Source organism: Sus scrofa, chromosome 1 (assembly GCF_054392235.1).
Source record: "Sus scrofa isolate SSC_HxYL_T2T_F1_AM1 chromosome 1, Sscrofa_HxYL_maternal_Yorkshire_Landrace_v2.0, whole genome shotgun sequence".
NCBI classification, from domain to species: domain Eukaryota; kingdom Metazoa; phylum Chordata; class Mammalia; order Artiodactyla; family Suidae; genus Sus; species Sus scrofa.
In genome coordinates, this window is record NC_139383.1 from 130,643,096 (window position 1) to 130,669,920 (window position 26,825).

The window sequence follows — 26,825 nt, forward strand, 5'->3', positions numbered from 1 at the left end:
TCCCGTGGCATATGAAGGTTCCCAGGCTAGGGGTTGAATCGGAGCTGTAGCCGCTGGCCTACGCCAGAGTCAGAGCAACGCAGGATCCGAGCCGCGTCTGTGACCTACACCACAGCTCACAGCAACGCCAGATCCTTAACCCACTGAGCAAGGCCAGGGGCCGAACCTGCAACCTCATGGCTCCTAGTCGGATTCGTTAACCAGTGGGCCACGACGGGAACTCCAAGATAAAATTTTTAAAGTTCATCTAGGTGTTCCCTGGTGGCCTTGTGGTTAAGGACTTAGCATTGTCACTGCTGTGGCTTGGATTCGATCCGTGGCCTGGGAACTTCTGCATGCCACTGATGCAGCCAAAAAAAAAAAAAAGTTTTTCCAGGATTTCCCGTTGTGGTACAGCAGAAACAAATCAGGCTAGGAACCATGAGGTTTCAGGTTTGATCCCTGGCCTCGCCTCCCTCCATATGCCATGGGTGCGGCCCCAAAAGGGCAAAAGACAAAAAAAAAAAAAAAAGTTTTTCCAAAAAATGACTCGAAGTTATTACTCCACAGGTGGTTACCACAAAGACAAAGAATCACAGCAGAAGACCTGGCATGCTTTATAACTCTCTTGCCACTACTCTTGTTTTTGTTTTTGCTTTTTAGGGCTGCACCCAAGGCACATGGAGGTTCCCAGGTTAGGGGTCTAATCGGAGCTGCAGCAACCAGCCTACACCACAGCCACAGGGACTCCAAGCCATGTCTGTGACCTACACCACAGCTCACAGCAACACCGGATCCTTAACCCCACTGAGTAAGGCCAGGGATCAAACCCAAGTCCTCATGGATACTAGCTGGATTTGTTTCATTGCCCCACAATGGGAACTCCTGCCACTACTCTTCTACTGCTATAGGGCCAGATCTTTTTCATTGGCTGGAAACATCTGGACAAAAATATGCCTGCACTCTACAATGGCTTCCTTAACATTTTAGCTTTAAAAATCACACTGTTAAAAAACTTATGTATTTCATTTCCAGCACTGTATTAAATCTTTGTTTAAATAAGATATTTTATCTGCTAATGTATTAGTTATACAATATAACATTATTTCTGTATTTTCACTGAATGTTTTGTAATGATTTAAAATTTTTACATTTGAAATGTTTTACTTTCATTGATTTTTAAAGATGGAATAACATGAAAAAGTGGTGCTGTCATTTTGCTCTGTTATTACAAACACTAAGGTGAACTAGAGTTTCATCACTCTAGTTTCTGCCTTATTTCCTTAGAGATATCCTTTTTATTTTTTTTTTCAGCCACACTAGCAGCATATGGAAGTTCCTGGGCCAAGGATCAAATCCGAGCTGGAGCTCTGACCTATGCCACAGCTGTGGCAACGCCAGATTCTTAACCTAAGGCACTGGGCAGGGGATCAAACCCATGCCTCCAGAAAGACAAGCTGGATAATTACCCTGCTGCACCAAAGCGGGAACTCCCCCTAGAGATATTCTAAGCAGATAATCTTCCTTTGTTAAACACCCTAAGCAGGCAATACAAAAGTGTTTAGAATAAATAGACTTAGAATTCCTTCATCTAAAGTGTACCATACCGTTTCAGATGCACTAAAAGTACAGGTGGCAACTTCCAGATTTCTATCTTTTTTAGGGAATCCCGTCGAGCTCTGCAATGACTGCAGTAAAACCTGTTGTTATCTGTGAGTTTTTCTTCTTTGGAAAATAATCTAAGGCAATCCTGGTGGCAAAAACAAGTAAAATGTACTTAATTCATTTCTTCAACACTGTATCACAAAGCACCTATTCAGTATACTTGGGCAAGAATGAGGAATACAAGAGTCAACTATTACAAAACAGGTCCTGCCCCCCACAAAGTTTACGATCTAGTGAGAAGCACAGATGGGAGCTGACAATGACAAAAAGTTTAATGAGTGGTAGTGCTGCCTATGGTGGAGGGAAGAAGCCCTGCATGTCCTGAAAGAACTGAGGAAGGACTTCCACCTGGTGGCTCAGGAAGTTATGCTGGAAGAAAGGACTTTGAGGGAGTTAACACCAAAGTTCTCAACAAGTTCTCTAAGTTACACTGCTCTTGTGTACAAGACAGGTATTTATTTGATACCACCATGAAGAGCAGATTCTTAGAAAAAGTGGACCTAAATTAAAGTCAACATACAATTTTCCAAATTAACTTTTTTTTTTTGGCCTCACCCATAGCATGTGTATGTTCCCAGGCCAGGGATCAAACCTGCACCACAGCAGCAACCTGAGACACAGCAGTGACAATGCAGGATCCTTAATCTGCTGAGCCACCAGGGAACTACAAATTAACTTTTTTTTTTCTTTTTAGGGCTACACCTTCGGCATATGGAAGTTCCTAGGCTGGGGATCAAATTGGAGCTGCAGCTGCTGGCCTATTGCACAGCCACACCAGATGTGAGCCGCATCTGCAACCTATGCTGTAGCTTGCAGCAACCCAATTAACTTTTAAAACTTTTTTTTCAATAAAATCAAACTTTAAAAAACATTATTATGGAGATGCAAACTATTACATTTACAATGGATAAGCAATTGAGATCCCACTGTACAGCACAGGGAACTACACCTAATCTTTTGTGATAGATCATGATGGAATATGAGAAAAAGAATGTCTATATATGTACAATTGGGTCACTTTGCTATATAAGCAGAAATTGACACAACACTGTAAATCAACTATACTTTGCCTTTCGGGTTTTTTGTTTTTGTTTTTGTTATAGGGCCAAACCCATGGCATATGGAGGTTCCCAGACTAGTGGTAAAATCAGAGCTACAGCCTTCAGTCTCTGCCACAGCCATAGCAACGGAGGATCCGAGCCGCATCTGCAACCTACACCACAGCTCATGGCAACACTGGATCCTTAACACATTGATTGAGGCCAGGGATTGAACCTGCAACCTCACAGTTGCTAGTCAGATTCATTTCTGCTGCACCACAATGGTAACTCCTAAATCAACTATACTTCGAAAAAAACTATTATCAACTCTAAAAGAATATTTAATAGGAAAATATCTTAAAAAGGAACATTTCAGGAGTTCCCGTTGTGGCTCAGCAGTAACAAACTGGATTAGTATCCATGAGGATGCAGGTCTGATCCCTGGCCTTGCTTAGTGGGTTAAAGATCTGGCATTGCTGTGAGCTGTGGTGTAGGTCACAGACATGGCCTGGATCCTGCGTTGCTGTGTCTGTTGTGTAGGCCGGCAGCTGCAACTCCGATTCAACCTGTAGCCCAAACTTCCAAATGCTGCAGGTGTGGCCCTAAAAAGCAAAACAAGAAAAAAGGAATATTCTTTATTTTTTAAAGCTAATTTAACTTATACAGGCCTAGTTAAAACAAAATTTTTGTTTGAGTTTTAGCCTATAAAATGTTTACGGGGTAATGAACAGAGATAGGAATTCCCTGGTAGCACGAAGGGTTTGGGATATGGCATTGTCACTGCTGTGGCACTGGTTCAATTCCTGGCCCAAGAACTTTTGCATGCTGCCAGTACAGGAAAAAAAAAAAAAAAAAAAAAGAACAGAAATAAACTGCTGAATAAAGTATACCGTATAAGCAAAATTTTTCTTCAACAAATCACTTTCTCTCAATTTTAAACTTACCTGTAATGTACATTTACTTGTAGATGCTAGTGGTAGAGACAAATACATGAAGGCCTCAAATGTCCTAGACTTTTTGTGACAAGTGAGGCACTGTACTGTGGATTTAAACTGACCCTGAAAAAGTGCAACAATGATAGATTCATTGAGCTGCTTGTGTTTCTGCCAAGCATATTCTGCAGCTTTAAAGTCATCAAGATGATCATTATTTTCTTCTTTATGTCTCTTCCGATTATCAGCCTGGAAATAAGATTTAAATTCTATATTAATATCTCAAGTCAACATTTATATAAAATTGAAAAGAGTATATTAAATATAAACACTTTGAGACTTAGGAACACTTCTGGTGCTCTCCTTAAGGGAGTGCTAATCTCAAGTGCTACCAAAAAAAAAAACAAAAAAAAAAACAAAAAAAACTTTCCAGAAAACCAAAACCCACTTTATCAAAAGGGTGCAACTTATTGTAATCTCTTAATAAATTTTTATTTAAAAAGCTGAAAAATCTTTTGAGAAGAGAAAGGGCAACAATAAAACATGTTATTCTGGGTTCTGCCTTATTACATGGATATTCTGTCTCCACATACAAATACACATATAGATACACACAACATGCGTATATTTATGCACATACATATATACGTATATGTATATACGTGTGTGTGTGTGTGTGTGTGTGTGTGTGTGTGTGTGTGTGTGTGTGTGTATTTGTTGGTAAGGCTATCCCAAAGGTATCTGAAAGAGAGAGGACAGCTTGGTACTAAAAAGAAGACACAGGAGTCCCCTGGTGGCACAGCAGGTTAAGGATCCAGCATTGTCACTGCTGTGGCTCCAGTCACTGTTGTGGCAAGGGTTTGATACCTGACCTCAAAACTTCAGCATGTCATGAGTGCGGCCAAAGAGGAAAAAAAAAAAAAAAAAAAAAAAATCCATAATATACAGAGATAAAGATTAGTTATTGGAGTTTCTGTTGTGGCTCAGTGGAAACAAATCCAACTAGTATCCATGAGGACATGGGTTTGATCCCTGGCCTTGCTCTGTGGGTTGAAGGTTCTGGCATTGCTATGAGCTGTGGTGCAGGTCGCAGATGTGTCTCAGATCGTGGGTGGCTACAGCTCTGTTTTGACCCCCTAGCCTGGGAACTTCCATATGCTGTGAGTGTGACCCTAAAAAAAAAAAAAAAAGATATTTATGTAGCAATAGATGCATCAGTAATAACTTTTTGCATGGATCACTTGGTCATGTGGTCATAATATCTCCAACAACTATTTTTACAAATTTACACAATAGTTACAAATTTCTCAAAATAATACAACCTGCAAACATTTTAGTAAATAAATACAAATTGTATACACTTCCTTTCAAATATTAGACCTATTACAAATATTTATTTTAAAGTTCCATGCCATAGTACAAAGACACTAGATTTGAATACTTTATTATTTATTTATTTATTTATTTATTTTTTGTCTTTTTGCCTTTTCTAGGGCCACTCCTGCGGCATATGGAGGTTCCCAAGCTAGGGGTTGAATTGGAGCTGTAGCCACTGGCCTACACCACAGCCACAGCAATGTGGGATCCAAGGCACGTCTACGACATACACCACAGCTCACGGCAACACTGGATCCTTAACCCACCGAGCAAGGCCAGGGATCGAACCCGCAACCTCATGGTTCCTAGTCGGATTTGTTAACCACTGAGCCATGACGGGAACTGCCTAGATTTGAATACTTTAGCATGTAACAATTACCAACTCTGATTTTTTATTTTTCTTTTTATGGCTACACCTGCAGCATACAGAAGTTCCCCAGCTTGGGGTTGAGTTGGAGCTGCAGCTGACGTCTGCGCCACAGCTTGTGGCAGCACTAGATCCTTAACCCAATGAGCCAGGCCTGGGATCAAACCTGAATCCTCACAGAGACAATGTTGGGTCCTTAACCTGCTGAGCCACAATGGAAACTCTGCCAACTATAATTTTAAATTGCTATGAATACATTGGTAAAAAAAGCCTAAAGAACCTGTGTAACTTAGAAAAATCAAATTTCTTACTTTATTAAGATCTTCATGGAGACCATCCATCAGGAACAGAAGCAGTTCTTGTGAATCTTGCTGGCTGTATCCAGCAAATTGGTCATTGATCTTGCCAATGGTGATTTTGAAGTCTTTTGGACTGATATACCTGTACTGTCCTGTCCACAGGGCTTTCATGATTATGCCAAATTCTTCTGCTACTTCACCTTTATGTCCCAACAAATTTGACCTTTGCAAATAAAATTAATGTTACAAAAGAAACAATAAAGGAAATTATAAAAAGCCAAGGAACAGTGGATTCTTGTTATCAAGATTATTCACATACTGTAATATATGACCCTACACTAAGATACTTATTCATAAGTTTATTACTAAATACTTACCTGATCTTACTTAGATTACAACCCTCCAACTTGTTTCTTTTGGGGGCCAGCCCTGCAGAGTCTCCTCTTCCTTATCAACAAGCTCCAGTTTGACAGTAAGGTTCTGCCTTGTTGCACTATTCCTTTCCTGTCTGTCCTTTACCAATCAAAGGAAGCTTTTCTCTATATATATTTTTTATTTTTTATTTTTTTTTATATTTTTAGGGCTGCACATGTGGCATATGGGAGTTCCCAGGCCAGGCACTGAATCAGAGCTACAGTTGCTGGGCTACACCACAGCTACAGCAACAGGGATCCAAGCTGCATCTGCGACCTATACCATAGCTCACAGCAACGCCAGATCCTTATCCTACTGAATGAGCCCAGGGATCAAACCCACATCTTCATGAATACTAGTCGGGTTCGTTACCGCTGAGCCACGATGGGAACTCCTCTACATTGTTCTTAAGAATAAAGATATTTTCCTCTTTCCTAATTTGAGATCTCTGGAACTGGGTGGCAAGGAAGTGTGATTAGATCACTCTTTTAGTATTATATAGCAAAAAGTATGAAGTTTCTTTACCTATTAATATCTTCCTGATAACAGTTGCGGTTGAAATAATCAGCCAAATGTGGAGCATTACATAGGCACTGGAGTATTGAGTTCATGTAACAAGTATTTCCTAAATTACGAAGTCCAGTGAGAGCTGGTCCAGATCCTCCAAAAACAGGATTCAGGTTTCGAATCTGAGAAGCAGAAAGCCTTGTGATCTCAGCTTTAGGGTAGCTTGTTGGCCTAAGGAAGAAAAAGTGTTCAAGATACCTTAAAATGCACAGCATGTGAAATGAAAGTTCACACTACAAAGGGCAGCAAACTTCAGCATCTGTACCACAGTACACAGTAATCCTACCAATACTTATAAGGATCTGGGTCTTAGAGGACATTCAGTATCTAGGTAACACTCATTATATTCTATGACCCTCCCATGAAACAAATACCTTTAACCTCTCATATGAGTTCATGGTAATTTTTACAAATACAGTGAGATAGACTCTCTGGCTTCTCATGACCAGGTAGTCTTCCATTAGAGAAGGCCCTTTCAGACTTCTTTAAATGATCCCAGGACGTTCAGCACTATCAAATATTAAATTTGACCAGAATGCCAAATAAGGAATCAGAATAGGCATATCTATTTATCATTGTGGAGTATTTATCAAGGAGGCAGAGGTTATTTGGGTACTAGAACCTAAAGTCTAGAGCCGTGCTGACAAATTTGGTAGTAGCTGCTAGCCACAGGTGGCTGCATAAATTTAAAATAAAATTTAAAATTCAGCTACTGGAAGTCCTGGTTGTGGCTCGGTGGTAATGAGCCCAACTAGTATCCCTAAGGATGTGGATTCAATCCCTGGACTTGCTCAGTGGGTTAAGGATCCAGCATTGCTCTCAGCTCTGGTGCAGGTTGCAGATGTGGCTTGGATCCTGTGTTGCTGTGTCTGTGGTATAGGCCCGCAGCTCCAGCTCTGATTCGACCACTAGTCTGGGAACTTCCATATGCTGCAGGTGTGGCCTTAAAAACCAAAAATAAAAAATAAAAATAAATAAAATTCAGCTGTTTAGTTACACCAGCCACAATTCAAAATAGCCACTGCCATACTGGATAGCACATATACAGAATGTTTCCACCTACATATCTAGTGCACAGCACTGGAATAGGGGATGCCTCTAAGACTTTTGTTACTTTAGTGTACTTGACTTACATGTGGAACTTCTAGAATTGCTACAGCATTAAGAAAACTCCTCCTTGATAAGTCTTTTATGATCAATCCTAAGCATATTTCCACCTCTGAAAGGAATACTGAGAACAGATTTAACTATATTTCAGTTAGCTTTTCTTTACACATCTCAGGTGTATGCACTCATATGCTCTGTTCAGTACATATAAAAAACTGCATATGCTAGTTTTTAACTTAAAATTAACAAACTTTATTAAGAATGATGACTCAAGAAGGAATTAAATCTTACCAGTTTTAATAGTGGGCCCTACAATCTATAACTACATTTATAAAATTTACAAAATCTCCTCGAGGTAACTCCCCACCTAGCAGGGTAAGTTTTCAGGGGGAAGTGTTAGTTACTAAAGGGGCCAAAAAGATAGCCTAGTTATTAGAATTCCTTAGCAATTAAGAGAATGTATATTACAAACAGAAAAATCCATTTATTTTCACGTCCATCTAGTTTACATCCCTTAAAATTAATGATCAAAAGTGTAAGTACAAGTAACTATCTTCTCATAACCTTACCAATCATAAGCCGGGAGCATTAGGGTATTCAATAGAAGGGATAAAGCCAGGAATACATCTAAGTGAGATACTGTTTGGGGAAACTTAAATGAACCTACTGATCATCACTTGTGAATAGAGTAACAGAAAAGCAACAAAGGAAAAGAGAACAGAATAAAGATTAGAAGTTGATATACAGCACAATGCCAATTATTTTAATACTACATAAATGTTTTCCCATGTTACTGGCTGAGTTTTAGAAAAAGGTGGGAATTTGAGAGCTGCAACCAGACATACTCAAAAATCCTATAAATTATGGTCCTCAAAGGGAGACAGAATCACAGGAAGTTTATGAACAACATCTAGATAGTCTGGCATGCTCCCTTAAAATGTAACAAGCTGTATACCTTTATGTCTATGTTAATACTTATGATAAACTTCTGTGATATATTTAAGTTAGCATTTGGAAGAAAAACCAAGCATATTTAATGCATTTAACACTTTTTTTCCTCTACAGTACACAAAAACAGCTGGGATATCCATCCACAGAAATTTCTGACTCCCTAACATTAGGAAGCTGATAGGTTTACAGTAAAAGTTTTCAAATATAGCAGATTATTCTGTTTCCAGGAGTTAGGATAAACTTACTTGTTTTCCCGATTAACTGTTGGTGTCACTGTTGGCCTCCTCTTCTCTTCCTCTTGGATGGCCTGGGTTATATCTGGGGAGGAGTAGGAGCGCTTCAGTTTGGATGGTTCCCTGTCCCGCTCAGCAGGTATCTGTGGCTTGGCTTTATGAGTTGGAGGGGTGGAAGGAGGCGCAGATGAAGGAGCCATTTCCGGTGGATACATATGAACAGTATTGGTGGGTGAATGATAGTAACGAAAAGTTCCAGTGATGGGATCAAGAAACTTAGATGAGGGAAGAAAAACAGATCAAAACAATGAATGTTAGGTGAACAACAACAACAACAACAAAAATCAAAAGTATTCCACTGCTAAATTTACTTTTGGATTAAAACAATTTCAATAAAATGGTGATAATCACTTTTACAATTCAACTTCCAAAGAACTTTAAGTTTTAAAGTGATACACTGTTTCTAAATGACAAATGCCAGGATGCTCATATTGTGGCCAGAATCCCAGACTGGATATTGAGAAATATAACCCTGCTGTAATTAGAGAAATGAATTATGTCTTCTATAACGAAGAAACAGAATCAACTCTGCATTAGAGAAGATGCAGAGTAAACAAATGAGTTTTTAAAAAACAAAAACAAAAAAAAAAAACAGTGACAATGTGGAGTTCTCTTGGGGTGCAGCAGGTTAAGGATCTGGCACTGTCACCATTGTGTTTTGGGTCACTGCTGTGGCGTGGGTTCAATCCCTGGCCCAGGGATTTTCACTTGCCACAGTGTGGCCGAAAAACAAACAAGCAAAAACAGTGACCATGTTATTTATTTCTACGCAAATTTTTAGTTTTACCTTGGCCCAGCCTGAAGGCAGTCCTGGTACGATCCTCCCCATTTCTTCACTTCGTGCTCTTGTCAAAGGCTCTCGAGTCTAGTTTAAAAAAAAAATTGTTTTTAAATTAAATTTTGTCATATACAAACTTAAGCTGCTGGTACACTAAAGAACCAAAAAGCCTATGCTGGCTGCCCTAAATCCTTTTTAAAACAAGTTCAAAGATGAGGAAACATACATGCTTTCTCAAAGGCTGAAAACTGTCACAGCAAGGGGAAGGAGTGTGTGTGCACAAGCTTATAATGATGGTGGCTTTTAACACTTTTTCTAAAAAGATCCAAAAATGTAAAGACAATTCATTTCTAAGTGTCAACCCAAAAGAAATGAAAATATATTTCTACACAAAGACTTGGATGCAAATGTTCATAGCAGCATTATTCCTAACAGCCCAAAGCAGAAGCAATCCAAGATCCATCAAATGTGGTATATCCACACAAGGGAATACTACACTCAGCAACAAAAGGAGTAAGCAACTAATATATGGTACAATATAGATGAATCTCAAAAAATTCAAAAGAAGACATATACAAAAGACTATATATGCATATGTTTCAGTTATATGAAATGCCTAGGAGGCAAATCTATGGAGACAAAAGATTAGATTCATGGTTGCCTGGGCTGAAAGGCAGGAGTGGGGAGTGACTATGACCAGGCACAGAGACCTTGCTGGTGTAATGGAAATGTTCTAAAACTGGACTAAGTCAAAAATATTTCACAACTCCAAACTGAAATCACTGAACTGTACACTAAAAATGGGTAAATTCTATGAGATGCAAATTATACCTCAAGAAAGCTCTTAAATAAAAGAAAGCAAAGATGTCTTACAAAGGCCTAAATTTTAAATTGTGATGAAATATACATAACATAAAATTTACCATCTTGACCATTTTTTCATGTACAGGTAAGTGGCATTAAGTACAGTCATGTTGCTGTGCTACCAATCTCCAAAGGTCTCTTCATCTTGCAAAACTGAAACTCTGTACCCATTTAAACAACTCCTGACTCTTCCTAAGGTCCCTGGCAACCACCACTGTACTTCCTGTCTCTATGAATTTAACTGTTTTAAGTACCCTATATAAATGGAATCAAAGAACATTTTTCCTCTTGTGACTGGGCTTGTTTAATTTAGCATAATGTCTTCAAGGTTCACCCATGTCAGAACTGCTTTTTTAAGGCTGAATAATATTCCATTTTATGTACACACTACATTTTTAATATATTCATCTGTTAATAGATATTTGGGTTGCTTCATTCTTTGGCTATTATGAATAATACTCTATGAACATAGGTGTATAAATGTATTTTGAGAATGAATCCACTTTCAATCCTTTTTTTTTTTTTTTGTCTTTTTTTTTTTAGAGCTGCATCCTCAGCATATGGAAGTTCCCAGGCTGGGGGGCAAATCAGAGCTGCAGCTACCAGCCTATGCCACAGCCACAGCAATGCGGGATCCAAGCCATGTCACAGCTCACAGCAATGCTGGATCCTTAGCCCACTGAGCGAGCCCAGGGATTGAACCCGCATCCTCCTGGATACTAGTAGGCTTTGTTTCTGCTGAGCAACAATGGAAACTCTTTACTTTCAATCCTTTTGGGTGTATGTCCAGAAGTAGAATTGATGGATCATACAGTAAGGCCTAATAAGCATCTTTCAATTTCAGAAAATGGTTAGAATATACATTATTCTTTAAATAGGAAGACAAGCATCTATTCCCTTTAGCATATAAATGGATCAGTCATGTAAAAACAAACAAAAAAGCTACCAAAGAATGCAAAAATTCCCTCAGAGATCTTAAGATGAAGGATGAGGATATGGTAGAGAGAGGACTGCATGGTTATAATCTATGTTTTCCCCCCAATGAACCACTGCTTACTTTATTTCTTTCGGTGTCTTCCGTATTCTCTCTAAAAGTTCCAGTTTTTAGAATTCCACTTTCTGGCTGTCCTTTAATCTTAACAAGCTGTAAAATTATTAAAATCAGAAGTGAAATAAGACTAACTTTCCTTCAATATAAACCTACCTATAACTAGCTAATACAAGCAAATCCATCAGACTGAAAGTACAAAGAAAAAAAACAAAACAAAAAAAGAGGCTCTGAAGAGTTATATATATATATATCTTTTTGTTTTGTTTTGTTTTTAGGGCCGCACTTGTGGCATATGGAGGGTCCAATCAGAGCTACAGCTGTCAGCTTACACCACAGCCACAGCAATGCCAGATCTGAGCCGCATCTGAGACCTATGCCACAGCTCACGGCAACGCCAGATCCTTAACCCACTAAGTGAGGCCAGGGATCGAACCTGCAAACTCATGGTTTTAGTCAGATTTGTTTCTGTTGTGCCGCCATGGGAGCTCCTGAAGAGTTTGATTTTATTGTGAAATGAGATATTTTAATTAAAGGTGGTAGGGCCCATATGGCATTTCTTAACACAAAAGGTAAAGAGCTAAGAAACTCTGATGAATCAGTTTGGGAGAAAAAGATGTAAATCATGGCCTCCATAAACACTATCCTTTTATTTAAGTATCTTATGATTTTGGTTACCTTGAAAGTGGTCATGCTCTAAAATCAATAAGTATTAAAGAGAATGAAGAGATTATAGAATTTCATACAAAGCAATATTCAAAAATGCAAAACCCATTTTATTTTCATTTAGTTATTTACTTTTTCAGCTGCACCTGTGGCATATGGAAATTCCCAGGCCGGGGATCAAATCCAAGCCACAGCTGCAACCTATGCCACAGCTGTGGCAACACTGGATCCCTAACCCATTGTGCTGGGCTGGGGATTGACGCCACAAAGCCACAGAGACAATACCAGATCATTAACCCTCTGTGCCACAGCAGGAAATCCAAAAAATCCATTTTATACCTCTTAGAACTTACTACAGTTTCTTTAAAAAATTCACTTTAGTTTTATATTAAAAAAACACTATAGGAGTTCCTGTGGTGGTGCAGCAGAAACCAATCCGACTAGGAACCATGAGGTTGTGGGTTCGATCCCTGGCCTTGCTCAGTGGGTTTTAAGGATCTGGCACTGCCGTGAGCTGTGGTGTAAGTTGCAGAGATAGCTCGGGTCTGGCGTTGCTGTGGCTCTGGCATGGGCTAGCAGCAAGAGCTCCGATTCAACCCCTAGCATGGGAACCTCCATATGCTGCTGGTGCAGCCCTAAAAGGACAAAAAACAAAAAAACAAAACAAAACAAAACAAAAAAAAAGCAAAAAAACCCCACTATAGTATAGTAAAAACTTGTTAAAGTTATGATAATTTAAATAAAATGTATTCCAGAATAAATTATGTATTTTGCCTACTTTTAAAATGACCATATAATTAATGCAACATTATAGGAAACATAAAAAAGGAAACTTGATCATCACAGAGCAATTTAGATTTGTAGGTGGGACGTTTGGCATCTATTCTAAATGACCCCAGAAATATGAATGTTTTAAGTTCTTAAGACTGCCTGCCCCTATGGATATCAAGATAGAAAGTACCTTTGGAATTTAACTGCATATGGATTTATAGGCAAATTACTTAACTTCTAAGCTTCAATTTCATTTGTCAATTGAATACCTCATAAAATTAACATTAGGAAGAATAAGTAAGATAATTTAGAAAAAAAATACCTGGAATATAGCAGCTATATGATGAATGATATTTAAACTGTAAAAGCACCTAACTTTGGATTCTCCTATGAATAAAGTTAAAAAATTTAAGAACATGGGCTTCGTTTCCCTCACTTCGGGTGTCTAGAAGGTTTCTGCATGGGAGCTGCATTTTTTTTTTTTTTTTTTGGCCACACCTGCAGCAAATGCAATTTCCCAAGCCAGGGATCAAATCCAAGCCACAGCTGTGGCAACATCAGATCCTTAATCCACTGTGAGAGCTGGAGATCAAACCCATGCCTCAGCAGTGACCCAAGCCCCCACAGAGACAAAGCTAGATCCTTAACCTGCTGTACCACAACAAGAATCTTTAATAGTTATGGTTAGCAGCTAAGTGTTCCCTGGATAAGTGTGGCCTTAATATGAATTGTTATCTTGGTATATGTGTGAACTGGTGCCTAAGAAGTATGAAAATTAATGTTCAATAAAGATAGTATTTCAGACTTTCTGTTGTGGCTCAGCAGTTAATGAATCTGACTAGAATACATAAGGACGCAGGTTCAATCCCTGGCCTTGCTAAGTGGGTTAAGGATCTGGCGTTGCCCTGAGCTGTGGTGTAGGTCACAGACACAGCTTGGATCCTGTATTGCTGTGGCTGTGATGTAGGCTGGCTGCTACAGCTCCGATTCAACATCTAGCCTGGGAACCTCCATATGCCACAAGTGTAGCCCTAAAAAGTAAAAAAAAAAAAAAAAAAGATAGTATTTAACTTTTCATCAGAATTCATTTTCATACTACCAAAAATATATTTCCATTTACATGAAATGTAAAAAGGGCTATCGCTGTTCTTGCTATGATAAAAACTCATTTGTTTAAAGATGACATGGTACTAAAAATAGAAAATCCTAAAGACACCACCAAAAAACTACTAGAGCTCATCAATTCATCAATGAATTCAATAAAGGTGCAGGATACAAAACTCATATACCAAAATCTGTTGCATTTCCATAAACCAACAATCAACTATCACAAAGAAAAATTAAGAAAACCATCCCACTTACAATTGCATTAAAAAGAATAAAATACCTAGGAATAAACCTAACTAAGGAGGTAAAAGACATGTACTTAGAAAACTATAAGATAATGATGAAAGAAACTGAAGATGACTCAAACAGATGTAAAGACATATTATCTGTTCACATATTATGTGTTCATGGATTGGAAGAATTACTATTGTTAAAATGTCCATTCTACACAAGGCAATCTACACATTCAATGCAATCTCTATCAAAATACCAAGAGCATTTTCCATAGAACTAGAATAAATAATTATAAAATGTTTATGGGAACATGAAAGATCCCAAGTAGCCAAAGCAACCCTGAGGAAGAAGAGAACTGGAGGAACCATGCTCCCTGATTTTAACTACAAACCCACAGTCATCAAAACAGTATGGTACTGACACAAAAACAGACACATACAGATCAGCTGAACAAAATGGAGAACCCAAAAATGAACACACATTTAATTGGGCAAATAATCCATGATAAAGGAGGAAGAATATATAATGAGAAAAAGAGATCCTCTTCAATAAATGGTGTTAGTGATGGATCAGGACTTTGAGCTACATAAGGAAGCATGTAATTTCTTTCCATGCTTTTTATTGAACAAAATAATTCAAAGTATATACGCATTATGAAGTTCAACATTTAAAGAGCACTAACACTTTATTAATATTAAAAATAAACCAAGAGAGAAGGTGTAAAACAAAAAACCCCAAAAGCAAAAAAGTAAACAAATACATGGTTTTGGATAAACTGGACAGCTAAACACAAAGAATCAAATTAGACTACTCACGACATGCACAAAAATGAATTCTAAATGGATTAAAGGAAGTTCCCATCAGGGTGCAACAGAAACGAATCCCACTAGGAACCATGAGGTTGTGGGTTCAATCCCTGGCCTTGCTCAGTAGGTTAAGGATCTGGCATTGCCGTGAGCTGTGGTGTAGGTCGCAGACATGGCTCGAATCGCACATTGCTGTGGCTGTGGCTGTGATGTAGGTCCCTGGCTTCAGCTCTGATTGGACCCCTAGCCTGGGAATGTTCATATGCTGCAGGTGCAGCCTTAAAAAAAGACAAAAAAAAAAAAAAAAAAGGATTAAAGACTTAAATGTAAGACCTGAAACCATAAAACATCAAGAAGGAAACATAGTACACTCTTTGACACTGGTCTTGATAATATTTTTTGCAGGTCTCCTCAGGCAAAGGAAACAAAAGCAAAAATAAATGGGACTACATCAAATTAAAAAGCTTCTGCACAGAGAAGGAAACCATCAAGAAAATGAAAAGGCCACTTACTAAGTGGGAGAAGATATTTTCAAATAATAGATCTGATAAGGCACTAATATCCAAAATATACAAAGAATTCATAGGACTTTGAAACAACATCAAAAAAACAAAACTGATTTAAAAATGGGCAAAGAATCTTTTTTTTTTTTTTTTTTGTCTTTTTGCCATTTCTCGGGCCACTCCCGCGGCATATGGAGGTTCCCAGGCTAGGGATCGAATCAGAGCTGTAGCCACCAGCCTATGCCAGAGCCACAGCAACGCGGGATCCGAGCCGCGTCTGCAAACTACACCACAGCTCACGGCAACGCTGGATCGTTAACCCACTGAGCAAGGGCAGGGATCGAACCCGCAACCTCATGGTTCCTAGTCGGATTCATTAACCACTGCGCCACAAAGGGAACTCCGTAAAAAAGTGGGCAAAGAATCTTAATGGTCATTTTTCCAAAGAAGATACAAAGATGACCGACAGGCATGTGAAAATATGCTCAACGTCACTAGTCAGCAGGGAAATGCACATTAAAGCCACAATGAAATATAACTTTACACCTGTCAGAATGGCTATTATCAAAAAGACAAGTTTTGATGAGGATGTGGAGAAAAGGGAGTCCTGGAACACTGCTGGTGGGAATATAAATTGGTGCAACAGCTATGAAAAACAGCATAGAGATTTCTTTAAAAATTAAAAATAGAACTACCATGTGATCCATGGTATACGTCTAAAGAAAACCAAAACATTAATTTGAAAAAACATATCACCCCTATGTTCACTGGAGCATTATTTATAATAGCCAAGGTATAGAAGCCCATCAATAAATGAATGAATAAAGAAGATGTGTGGTACAATGGAGTATTAGCCATAAAAAAGAATGATATCTTGCCATTTACAACAACATGGATGGGACAAGAGGGTATCACGCTAAGTGAAATAAGTCAGCTGAGAAAGACAAATACTGAATGATTTCATTCATATGTGTAATCTGAAAAACAACAAATGAACAAACATAAAACAGAAACAGTTATAGATACAGAGGACAGGTAGTTGCCAGAGGGGAGGAGCAGGGCTTGGGGGGAGAAAGAAATAGGTGAGGGAGAGCAAGAGGTACAAACTTTCAGTTGGAAAGTCACAGGGATGAAATATACAGTATGGGAATATAGTCAACAGCTATGTATCTCTTTGTGACACATATCATAACTAGACTAATCCTAGTGATTTTTTTTTTTTTTTTTTTTTTTTTTTTTTGCTTTTTAGGGCCACACCCACAGCATATGGAAGTTCCCGGGCTAGGAGTCCAATCAGAACTACAGCTGCCAGCCTATACCACAGCCACAGCAACACCAGATCTGAGCTGCATCTGTGACCTATACCACAGCTCAGGGCAATGCTGGATCCCTGACCCTCTGAGCAAGGCCAGGGGTAGAATCAGCATCCTATGGATCCTAGTTGGGTTCGTTTCCACTGAGTCACAATAGGAACTCCTCATTTTGAAAGGTATAGAAATACCAAATTGCTATGTTACAGGAACTAACATGGTGTTGTAGGTCAATTATACTTCAAAAACAAACACTTAGAAAAAGTATTTAATTTGTGGTTATTGGAGGTAGAAGGCAGAGGAAGGGGGAATTGAATGAGGGCAGTGAAAAGGTATAAACTTCCAGTTATAAATAAGTACTAGTGATATAATGTACAACATAACTAATAAAATTAACACTACTGTATGTTATATAAGAAAGATGTTAAGAAAGTAAATCCTAAGAGTTCTTGTCACACATAAAATTTTAAAAAACTAATTTTGTATCTCTATAAGATGATGGATATTCAGTAAACTTATTATAATTATTTCATACTGTATATAAGAAAATCATTATGCTGTACATCTTAAACTTATACAGCACTATATGTCATTGTAACTCAATAAAACTGAAAGAAAAAAATGAAGTAGGATTAAAAAAATGCAAAATATTTATTTGGTGTTCAAAAGGGAAAGGCATTGTTAATTGAGTAATAGACCAAAAAAACCCACGAAAAGCATGCATGCTTTATTAAGTTAAAAAATAAGAAGAACAAAAAAAATCTCCTCCAAAATTATTAAAATCAATGTTGGGGAATAGTCAAAGGCAACAACATTAATGGGGTTACTGCCTCTATTATTGATTAGATGAATCAACAAGTGAAATGACACAGACCTGACCAAAAAAATCATTACACACAAAGATAAATATTGGTTAATCTAAATGTCACTGATTTTAGACATATTCTAAGCAAATACAAACTTCATCATATAAGTTTGGTGCCTAATTCCTCCATTCTGAGATCAGATTACATTTCACTCTAATCTTCTGATGATCATACATCAAGCATAAAAATGAAGAATGTAGCTGTTTATTTTGATTATCAAAAATATAATGCACAGAGTTCCCATCGTGGCTCAGTGGTTAACAAACTTGACTAGTCACCATGAGGTTTTGAGTTTGATCCCTGGCCTCGCTCAGCTGGTTAAGGATCTGGCGTTGCCATGAGCTGTGGCAGAGGCTGGCAGCTATCGCTCTGATTGGACCCCTAGCCTGGGAACCTCCATATGCCACAGGTGTGGCCCTAAAAAAAAAAAAAGACAAAAGACAAAAAAAAAAAACCAAAACATATATATATATATATACACACACACACATACATAAAATGCACTCAGTTCCCACTGTGGCACAGTGGATTAAGGATTTGGTGTTGCTACAGCTGTGGCATAGGTTGCAGCTACAGCTTGGATTCAATCCCCGGCCCATGAAGGAATTTCCATATGCCACAAGTACAGCCCAAAAACAAAACAAAACAAAAAAAAAACAAAAAAAAAACCCACAAAAAGAGAAGCACTTCATAAACACATAAGGCAGTTCCATTTCCAACCAGAGTAGGTAAGCAAACGCAGGTGGATCAGTACAAATCTACCACCTCCTAGAAAACTACTTAAAATATCTGCCCTATTTATGGAATGCTACTGGAGTCATCATCTTATGTACATTTTATTATAGTTAGTTTGCAATTTGTGCTATTTCTACTTACCTTGCCTGAACCCGAATCTCCTGCCACAGAAGCATGGGGTATATCTCCTGCTGACTGTTTCTGCATTTCTGGGGTTGGACACCTCTTCCCCCTATCTTCCACAGATTTCTTGGCATCAGTAGTTTCATGTTCACTTTTACTTTGTCTTTTTACTCCTGTTATTTCTCTGCCCTTCTTTGCTGAGGTTTCTTTATCTTCTTTCTTGGCCTGTTCACTTTCTCTCTTTTCCATTTGCTCTTTTGCATTTTGTTGCTTCTCTGTGATTTCATTTTCTTCAGCTTCCTGTTTCTTTCTGTCTTTTTGTTCTTCTTCTTCCTTTCTCAGTTTCTCTTTCTGTTCCTCTTGCTGCCTTTCTCTAAGTTCTTTTTCTTGTTTGTTTTTCTCCATTAGAAGTGCAGTTTCTGCATGAATACGAGCTTTTTCTTCATCTGTTAACATGGCAGTTGGAGGGGGGAATATTGGTTTTGTGGAACGATCAGGAACAACTCTTCCATCCTGGGGAGACTGTTGCTCATGATCTGTACTTTCAGATTTTACTCTATGATCTTCAGGCAATTTGACTGCTGGTTTTTTAGTACGATCAATCTATATCAACAAAAACAGAAAAACATATTCTTCTGTCAAAATCCAGGAATGTATTAACCTCAGTTCTTGATATCAACTTTTGATAAAAGAACCATCACTTTGTGGATACAATCTGTACCAAAACATCTATTCATAAATTATCCTAAGTCAAAATTTCTCATAAAACAGTTAAGTCCTCTTGATTCCACATTTCTAATATACCTTGATGTGTTCTGTATATGAAGAGTTTGTTCTAAAATATAAAACCCAGACCTGGGCATACCTAGACTAAAGTTCCATCTCCACGTCCCCAATTGCCCATTCATTATCTCAATGTGAGCGTCTCCCATATACCACAAACCTCATACTGACAAAACTGAATTCATAATTTCCCCCAACAACACATGGGTGTGACCACCATGCAAATAGTTAAGTCAAACCAGAAAAATGAGACCTTCAGATGTTTTAAATTTATTTTTCCACACTGTTACCAGAATAATCTTTTTTGGGGGGGCTGCTCCTGTGGCATGCAGAAATTCCGAGGCCAAGGATCAAAGCCGAGCCATAGCTGTGACCTAAGCCACAGCAGCGACAATGCTGGATCCTTAAGGCACTGCACTACCAGGGAATACCTTAAAACCTTATTTAAAACAGCCTGTACTAAGATCGCATCTAAAATCCTTGCCATGCTTGTTTGGCCCTATGTAGTCTCACTTCTGCTTGTCTCCCTCATTTTATCTCATACTCTTCTACACACCAGACATACTTGCTGCTCCCCCACCCCACCATTCCTCAAAGATGCCATGCTCCTTCCCAACTCAGACCTTTATATCAGCTGTTCATCTAGAAAATGCCCACCACAACATTAGGTCTTGGCTTAAACATCTCTCTCTTAGAAAAGATTTCCCTGATTCCCTAAGTCTAGCCAAGTCCCCTATTATACCCTATATATTCATAATACCCTATTCTTTTCCATCACAGTACTTATTGGGATTCTTTTTTTTTTTTTTTTTTTTTTTGTCTTTTTGCCATTTCTTGGGCCGCTCTCGTGGCATATGGAGGTTCCCAGGCTAGGGGTTGAATCAGAGCTGTAGCTGCCAGCCTACACCAGAGCCACAGCAACGCGGGATCCGAGCTGCGTTTGCAACCTACACCACAGCTCACAGCAACACTAGATCCTTAACCCACTGAGCAAGGCCAGGGATAGAATCCGCAACCTCATGGTTCCTAGTCGGATTCGTTAACCACTGCGCCACAACGGGAACTCCCTTATTGGGATTCTGATTAAACAACTGTGATTGTTTGTTTAAAATCTTTCTTCCCTCCTGTACATAAGCTTGAGTAGGGGAGAGACTGCCTGACAGTAAATAAATGTTGCAGAAGGAAGGAATAAAATATTCCATAACAACTTTTATAAGAGGTAAGATACTAATTACAAATTGAGTAATCACCTCAATTTAATGACATACTAACCCTACAAAATTGTTAGAAGAGACCCTAAGATTATTTCTTGAGAATATAGTTTACTGAAACAAAAATGAGAATATCTGCTGGTAACATGTACAGTGTTCTTACAAGATGAACTGTATGTTCCTTCTCTTTTTGCCTCTTAACTTACAATCCATTTTTCCACTCATCTTGAAAGCATAGGCATGACCATGTTACTTTCAGGTTTAAAATTCTGTAATGGTTTCCTTTTGCTACGGGATAAAATTCACATTTGATCAAAGTCTCTCATGAAGACTTTTGTGCACTTTCCAGTCTTATTTGCTATCACACTCCCCTCTCTCCAACTGAGAGCTCTGCATAAGCATGTCAAAGATACTCACTGATCCCAGAGCATGCTTTGTGCATTTAGTAATACAGTTTTCTACTTGTTTATTTCATCCTCAAATCCTACTCACCCCTTAAAGCTCAGATAAAAATACTACCTCCTCCATGAAGACTTTCCTGATGATACTCACTCTCAGTCAGAATTTCCCTCCTTGCTCTCTGCTTCTGCAACTATTAAAAACAATTAGGATATTCTGCCTTATGCTATGGCTGATTGTGTCCATGTCTATCCTTCTAAACATCAGACAGAATCCATGGTTTTACCATATTTGTAAACGTTCACATTTTCTTTCATATAGGAAATGTTCTAAGATATGCTTTGCTTGGTGAATTGCACATATCTTGGAAAGTCACAAAGGGATTGGGGTCAAATAACATGGTAAGTTGAAAGGAAGCCCCTTTTAAAATTTCTTAAATTTACATTTTAAGAAAAACTTATTCTATGTAGTCTTAAGACTTAATATGAAATATTAAAGCAGACCTTTAAAAAAATGAAGAAATTAACTACCTCGTTTTACAAAAAAAACACTAAATTTTCTAATCATAGCCTGCTCCATAAATGAGATGTCACCCACTTCAAATGTGAAATACATCTGAAGAAAAATATTAAAAATAAATGCTAAAAAACATTGTTAGACTCTCTCTCAGCTTTTCCTTACAATTCTCATTGCCTCTGAATTGATTCTATGAACAGTCTTTGTCTCCTTCCCACCTTTGCTCAGGAGCGGGAAGCAGTCCTGGCTGACACTTCTGCCCTGGTGAGGTGGCTGCCAGAGAATGTTACTGCTAACTCACCAGTTTCTTGTATTTTGGAGGAGGTCAAGGCCAGGCCCCCAGTTGGCTTGAAAAGGAATACTTTCAGAATTTTCTTTCCGTCACCTGGGTGGGGTGTCTTTGGTTCTCATATTTCCCTAATAAACTCAACTTTAAAAAATAAAAAACCTTATTGGAAAATGCATAAGAGAGAATTAGCTAACCTTTAAGTATATTCTTTTTTTTTTTTTTTTTTTTCCCCTCGCTATTTCTTGGGCCGCTTCCACGGCATATGGAGATTCCCAGGCTAGGGGTCGAATCGGAGCTGTAGCCACCGACCTACACCACAGCCACAGCAACTCGGGATCCAAGCCACTTCTGCAGCTTACACCACAGCTCATGGCAACGCCAGATCCTTAACCCATGAGCGAGGCCAGGGATCGAACCTGAGTCCTCATGGATGCTAGTTGGGTTCGTTAACCACTGAGTCACGATGGGAACTCCATTGGCTATTAAAATTCTTAAATAATTATTGTTAAAAACATACCTGTAATTTGTGTCAAATTTTAAGGAAACAGAATTAAAGTACTATTTTAAAACCAAAATATTAACATCATATATTCATCATCTATAAGTCAAACTATTTGGGAAAATAATATGAATTATAGTCAAAACAAAACAAAAAAATTTCACTGTGGGAAAAAAAAGAAAAGAAAGAAAGAAAAAAAGGAGTTCCGGTTGTGGCTCAGTGGGTTAGGAACCCAACTAGTATCCATAAGGATGCAGGTTTGATCCCCGGCCTCATTCAGTGGGTTAAGGATCTGGCATCGCCACAAGCTGTGGCACAGGTCACAAGTGTGGCTAGGATCTGATGTTGCTGTTGCTGTGGCTGTGGCTGTGGTGTAGGCCAGCAGGTGCAGCTACGATTCAACCCCTAGCCTGGGAACCTCTGTGTACCAAAAATGAAGCCCAAAAATGAAGAAAAAGTTCATTGTGTTAATACTGGCTTTTATTAATACTGCCTGTACTAAATGGATCCAGCTGGTTTTTAAAATCCTTTCAGTTATCTATTCTAATATTGCTGTGGCAGAATGACTGAATTACAATGAAAAATTTTTATAGCATAAAAGGTACCAAAACGTATAGATATCTCTCAATACTTTGTAAAATATTGAAATATCTCTCAATACTTTTCTTTGTAAAATATTGAGATATCTCTCAATACTTTTCTTTGTAAAATATTGAAGGTATACTCAATATACATACTTCTATACTATATATTTAATATAATATTAAAAAAAGAGAGACAAAAATCAAAAACATACCTGTGGAACAATCTTTACAGTAGGCACTGGCTGAATTATGGGTGAAACATCAGATTTGGAAGCAGCAATTGGTTCAACTGGAATTGGTATATTTAGTGGTCCCACTCTCTCATTTTGATTGTTTGTCAATTCTATACTTTCATTGACTTCTATAGGACGTGACATCTGGGCAGTAGGTTTTGAAGGAAGTGATTCTTCCAGTGAGGGGTAGGTAAAATTCACTAAAATTCCCAAAAGAAATATTTTTGAAGGAACAGCAAAACCCATAAGCAGTATTTAATATCTCATGCATGTTATTTATATGTAATAATTAAATATAAATTAAGAGATGACAACCACAACAGTCAAAGAATTAATAAACATTAACTTAGAGGCTCTGGACACCTTCTATTCATTTTTGTTTTTGTTTTGTTTTGTTGGCCTCGCCTGCGGCATAGGGAAGATCCCAAGCCAGGGACTGAACCCACACCACAGCAGTGACCTGAGCCACTACAGTCACAACGCCAGATCCTTAACTCACCACACCACAGGGGAACTCCTGAACAGCTTCTATTTTTAATGTCTAAAAGCAAACTGCTATCTAATAGGACAAACCCACACACAACCAAGAACATTAATCTGAGAAGATAAATAAAGTATATTTTACCAAAACAACTTTAAACAAAAATTTTCACATACATACATACATGAGATAGACACCTCTTCATTCTTGCCTCGTGGGGGTGGAGTGACTTTAGCATTTGTTGTATACTGTGGATAACAAAGGAGCCAGTTTTCATAGCCTCCTTCTAAAACCAAAGGCTCATTGCGCAGGACAGTTTTACTTTCCCACTATAAAATAAGGAAATAGTATGTTTAATATGGCAGCAGCTTCTTCACAGCTAAAAACATTAACAAACTTGAATTTTACAATTGCTTTTAAAAGAGTCATCCTCTAAATGACTGAACAAAAGAGAGCTGAATTCAAAATTCAGCACTGAATGAAACAAATGGATAGATCAGGTTTTTTAAATCACACAAGTAATCCATGATCTTATAAGAAAAACAGGAAAATAAGTGAATATACAATAAAAATCTTCTATAACCTCATCACCCAGAGATACTACTTTAACATTTTAGAGTTTATTTTTACCATTTTCTACATAGATACATCTTTTTAAATTTTATTTTTATAAAATAATGAAGCTCATGATGCTGCTTTTCTCTTATATGAACATCTTTTATTAATAGAGCTATATCATCATTTGTAATAGCAAGACAATATTCTATTTTATAAAGACACATACACAGATACACATACATACACCAAAACTCTATAAATCATTTGAACAATTATTTTTCCCATTTAATCATAAACAATGCTGAGATAAACATTAAAAAGATCCAGAGTTCCCATCGTGGTACAGCAGAAACGAATCCAACTAGGAACCATGAGGTTGCAGGTTCGATCCCTGGTCTTGCTCAGGGGGTTAAGGATCCGGCGTTGCTGTGAGCTGTGGTGTAGATCGCAGACACAGCTTGGATCTGGCGTTGCTTCGGTTCTGGCTCAGGCTGGCGGCTACAGCTCCGAATGGACCCCGAGCCTGGGAAACTTCATATGCCGCAGGTATGGCCCTAAAAAGACAAAAAACAAACAACAACCACAAAAACATTAAAAAGATCTTTACACATGTACACATCCAAATAACTCCATTAGGGAAAATCCCCATAAGTGGAGTCCTGAGCCAAGAGTCATGAACATCTTAAGGCTATTAATATATACTGCTAATCTTTGAAATGACCTTTTAAAAATGTTTGTGCACAATAATTTCCAAGGAAAACTGCTGTTTTAAAGGTATGGTAGATGCCACCAAACAGCCCTTAAAAAGATAATACCAATTTACCAACAGTACATATTTATCAACAGTATATGAGAATGCCCATTCTAAGTCTTTGTAATTTTTACCCAATTGGTGGATATAAAATGGGTTGTTTTAATTACCATTTATTAGTGAAGTTAAACAACTTTTAACATGCTTATTAACCCTTTACAGTCTATGACTTAACCAACCTCAACTTTTGCCCATTTTTCTAGAGTTTGCAATTTCCTGGCAAAATGAATGTACTGTGAACATTGAGGAAAATAGGTCTTTGTTCTATTTGTTATAAATATTCTTCCTAATTACAAATAAATTTTCTAATTTTGCCTACTTTTACTTTATTTGTGGTGTTTTTAACACAATTATATTAGCCCTCTTGGTTTAGGATCAAGATTTTAAAAACATTTATTAATGCTTTTTCCTGGTAGTTCATGTTTGAATTGACATATTTATATATTTTACCCATCTGGAGTCTAGTTTGGGCTAAGAAATCCTTACCTTTAAGGATCCCCTTTCCTTTACTTACTGGCTAGCCAGCTGCCCCCAAACCAGTCATTTCAATCTATCTTTTCCTCACTGATCTTTTACATCAGCTTTATCATACACTAAACTTTCAGGTATCTTAGGTTGATCTTTATGGAACTGACACTTTTTAAAGTCAAAACTAATTGAATATTTGCAATTTCACATATTGACCTATACCTGGGTGTATTTCTAGCTTTCCTTATTTATTTATTTATTTATTTTTGTCTCTTTCCTAGGGCTGCACCCATAGGAAGGTTTCCAGGCTAGGGGTCAAATCGGAGCTGTAGCTGCCGGCCTATGCCAGAGCCACAGCAACTCGGGATCCGAGCTGCATCTTCGACCTATACCACAGCTCACGGCAACACCAGATCCTTAACCCAGTGATCAAGGTGAGGGATTGAACCTGCAACCTCATGGTTCCTAGTCAGATTCGTTAACCACCGAGCCAGCCACGACAGGCACTCCTAGATGTCCCTATTTTAAAGCATGATTTGTTTCAAGGCTTTTAAGATTACTCTCCTGGAGGGCAAGGTTCCATCAAGTGGCCCTCCTACAAGCAGACTGAGTTTTATTTTTACCACACACTCATGAGCATTCAGAGCTATCACTGTTTAATAATTTAATAAATTAAACTGAGTATTATTTTTTATCTTTCTTAATTTGATCATGACAGTGGCACTTACTATTTCAATTTGCATTTCTCTGATTATTAGCCAAGCTGACACTTTTATGTTTTTGTCACTTGCATATCCTCTTCTGTTCACGTCTATCTGAATCCACTACTTATTTCAACATTTTATCATTTATTTTTAAAGTAACTTCATTATTTATTTGCAAAATCTCTTTGCATTTTAGGTACTTGAAATCACTGCCATATTTGTTGCAATATTCTTGTCTTCTGCTTTCAAATTTGGCATATTTTTTAACCCTTAAGTTTTTATTTTATGAAGTCAAATCTATTAATCTTTTTTCCTCAGTGCCTTGAAGCTTCCTTTGCTTTTATGAAAAACAACACTTTTTTTCAGATATTTATGTTTCTGAAAATTTTAATATCCTACTTTATAAAGATCAGTTTACTCTTACTTGGTGATTGAAAACTAGTCTTTTAAATTTGAATTAAAAAAAAAAAACTACAACAAAAGCATG

The 26,825-nt window shown here is 37.9% G+C and overlaps 1 protein-coding gene across 8 annotated transcripts in view; it reads right to left on the reverse strand.

Moving 5' to 3' along the window:
* USP8 (ubiquitin specific peptidase 8) overlaps positions 1-26,825 on the reverse strand; it is a 70,072-nt gene that overhangs the window by 5,490 nt on the left and 37,757 nt on the right. For 5 of the 8 annotated variants that reach the window (XM_084970360.1, XM_021095635.2, XM_021095657.2 and 2 more), the window contains 10 exons: positions 23,982-24,126; positions 23,296-23,516; positions 18,821-19,405; positions 11,691-11,777; positions 9,779-9,856; positions 8,944-9,206; positions 6,599-6,811; positions 5,672-5,882; positions 3,629-3,865; positions 1,587-1,729 (listed from right to left, as the gene is read on the reverse strand). In XM_084970360.1, the coding sequence (XP_084826486.1) occupies positions 1,587-1,729; positions 3,629-3,865; positions 5,672-5,882; positions 6,599-6,811; positions 8,944-9,206; positions 9,779-9,856; positions 11,691-11,777; positions 18,821-19,405; positions 23,296-23,516; positions 23,982-24,126 (2,183 nt within the window). The remainder of the gene's footprint in view (positions 1-1,586; positions 1,730-3,628; positions 3,866-5,671; positions 5,883-6,598; positions 6,812-8,943; positions 9,207-9,778; positions 9,857-11,690; positions 11,778-18,820; positions 19,406-23,295; positions 23,517-23,981; positions 24,127-26,825) is intronic. The other 3 variants (XM_021095647.2, XM_084970362.1, XM_021095641.2) reach the window with 1 other exon arrangement.